The sequence below is a fragment of the Aplysia californica genome, unplaced genomic scaffold, assembly GCF_000002075.1.
Source record: "Aplysia californica isolate F4 #8 unplaced genomic scaffold, AplCal3.0 scaffold00628, whole genome shotgun sequence".
Classification (NCBI taxonomy): domain Eukaryota; kingdom Metazoa; phylum Mollusca; class Gastropoda; order Aplysiida; family Aplysiidae; genus Aplysia; species Aplysia californica.
Window position 1 is genome coordinate 7,611 of NW_004797898.1, and position 2,027 is coordinate 9,637.

Genomic DNA, 2,027 nt, shown 5'->3' on the forward strand with positions numbered 1-2,027 from the left:
TGTCTATCTGTCTCTCTGACATGTTCATACCCGCCACCGAATGGCTGTTATCATGTCGGTGTGCTTCTGTTCCTCAAACGAAACGAATTGGTTACTAAATACTCCTTTGCTGCCTTCCTTACTTTATTTTACCCTTCTGAATAATCCTCAGTAGTCTCAGCAGGTGGTTCGAGACCGCCATGCGAGTGGTTGGCTGGTGCTTGAGGTGTAGTTTGCTCCTTCTGGTCTATCAAACATCTGTCCTCTTTGATTCTCCTACTTCTTTTCTTTACTCGCTAGCAACGTCTCTAATCCTCGCCACTTGTAGGACGTATTTGTGTCGCAAGTACCGTAAAATTCTTACTAACACTAATAACCTGAAAACGGGCGCCACTACATGATAGATCCTACTTTTTTTTTACGTTCCGTTTGCTATTTCTGTCTGCGTATACGCCTTGCTCTTTTCCAGTACTTGATGACTGTTATTTTGTCAATGTACTTCTCGTCTCTGTCAATCCAGTTTCAAACTTAGAAAAACATGAATAACATTTAGCCCCCCCGGTCCCCCAATCTGCGGGTGGTTGATGGGTGCCACTAGTAGGTTCACTTTTTTTCTTTCACTTTGTTGTTTCTATTTATTTGCCTTGCTTCTTCCTTGCACCATATTATGACCATTATTATGTCGATGTGCTTCTCTTCACTCAAACTCAAAACTAAAACGCACTGATCGTCTTCCCCAGCGCGGCCCCAGCAACCAGCGAACACCGAGGCGGAGGGTGAGCCGGCCACCAGCTACCGTTACCGTGGTTACGCCAACAACGCCTTCCACCCGGGCCGCTACTTCCGCACCAACCACTCCTACCAGCAGCGCCGATGGCCCGGCACGTTCGGCAACCAGCGAGCAGGCGGCGCCTACGGCAGCACAGGGGCGGCCCCCGGGGCGCAGTCCGACAACGCCCCTGGAAAACCCAAAGTGATCACCATCGTCAGGAGCGGGCCTCGTCCCCGCCACAACGTGAAGATCTTGCTCAACCGGCGCAGCGTGCAGTCGTACGAGCAGCTGGTCTCGGACATTTCGGAGGCTTTCGGCCCTCGGTACCGCCTGAACAAGGTCCGCAAGCTGGTGTCAGTGAGGGGCAGAGAGGTCCAGGGTGTCTCAGATTTCTTCCGCGATGACGACTGTTTTATAGCGCTGGGCGTAGGCGAGGTGGCAGTTTCCGATGCGGATGTGGCGGATATTCTGGAAGAGCTGTACCCGGATCAGCAGCAGGCGCGGGCGCTGTTGAAGGACTGGGAGAGGAATCAACGGAGGAGGAGGAAAGGCGCTAGTCCCACGGGTCAGTCTGTCAAGTCTCAGAACCAGGTGGGGGGCAAAGGTCACCTCACGTCCGAGGTACCGGATAAACGGGACAGCGGATTCGATTCCAGTGATGCGAGTACGAATCGGTCGGAACCGGATCATGGTGGCGCCGGAAGGGGAGGGCTTGTGGCGTACCGGTCACGGAGAAAGGCTGGGAAGGATAGAGAGAACGAGAAGGATAAAGAGAATCAGTCTGAGGAAGGTGGCTCCCCTCCCCCGCACGGGTATTATCTCATGAGGAAGTTGGAGAGGGACAGAATGAAGGCGGCGGCAGATGAGAGGGAGAGGGCCAAGAGGAGACAGCAGAAGATGGTGGAGGCGGAGAGGAGGGCCATAGATGAGGAGAGGAGGAAGAGGGGTTTGATTCCTCTCAAAAACATCGACAATCCGTTCAAGAAAAGTGACGACGCTAGAGAGAAGGAGCGGGAGGATGCAAAGAAGAGGAAAGAAGAGGAGAAGAGAAAGAAGGAAGAGGAGAAGGAGAAGGCGGAAGTGGAGAGGAAGCAGAAGGAGGAGAGGGATGCGGCGGAGACCGCAGCAAGAGAGAGAATGGCAAAGGCAGAGAAAGAGGAGAAGGAGAAACAGGAGAGAGAGAAGGCAGATAAGGAGAAGCAGGAGAAGGAGAGAAAAGAGAAGGAGAAGGCTGAGCGGGAGCAGAAGAAGAAGGCGGAGAGAGAGGACAGGTCGC

The 2,027-nt window shown here is 53.3% G+C and overlaps 1 protein-coding gene across 1 annotated transcript in view; it reads left to right on the forward strand.

The window, feature by feature from the left end:
- Positions 1–719: 719 nt before the first annotated feature.
- Positions 720–2,027, forward strand: part of LOC101857438 (serine/threonine-protein kinase DCLK1) — a gene marked incomplete at its 5' end in the record, with an annotated part of 24,635 nt that continues 23,327 nt past the window's right edge. The window contains 1 exon segment of the mRNA XM_013087718.2: positions 720–2,027. This exon segment is cut by the window's right edge and continues 674 nt beyond it. Coding sequence (XP_012943172.1) covers positions 720–2,027 — 1,308 coding nt within the window.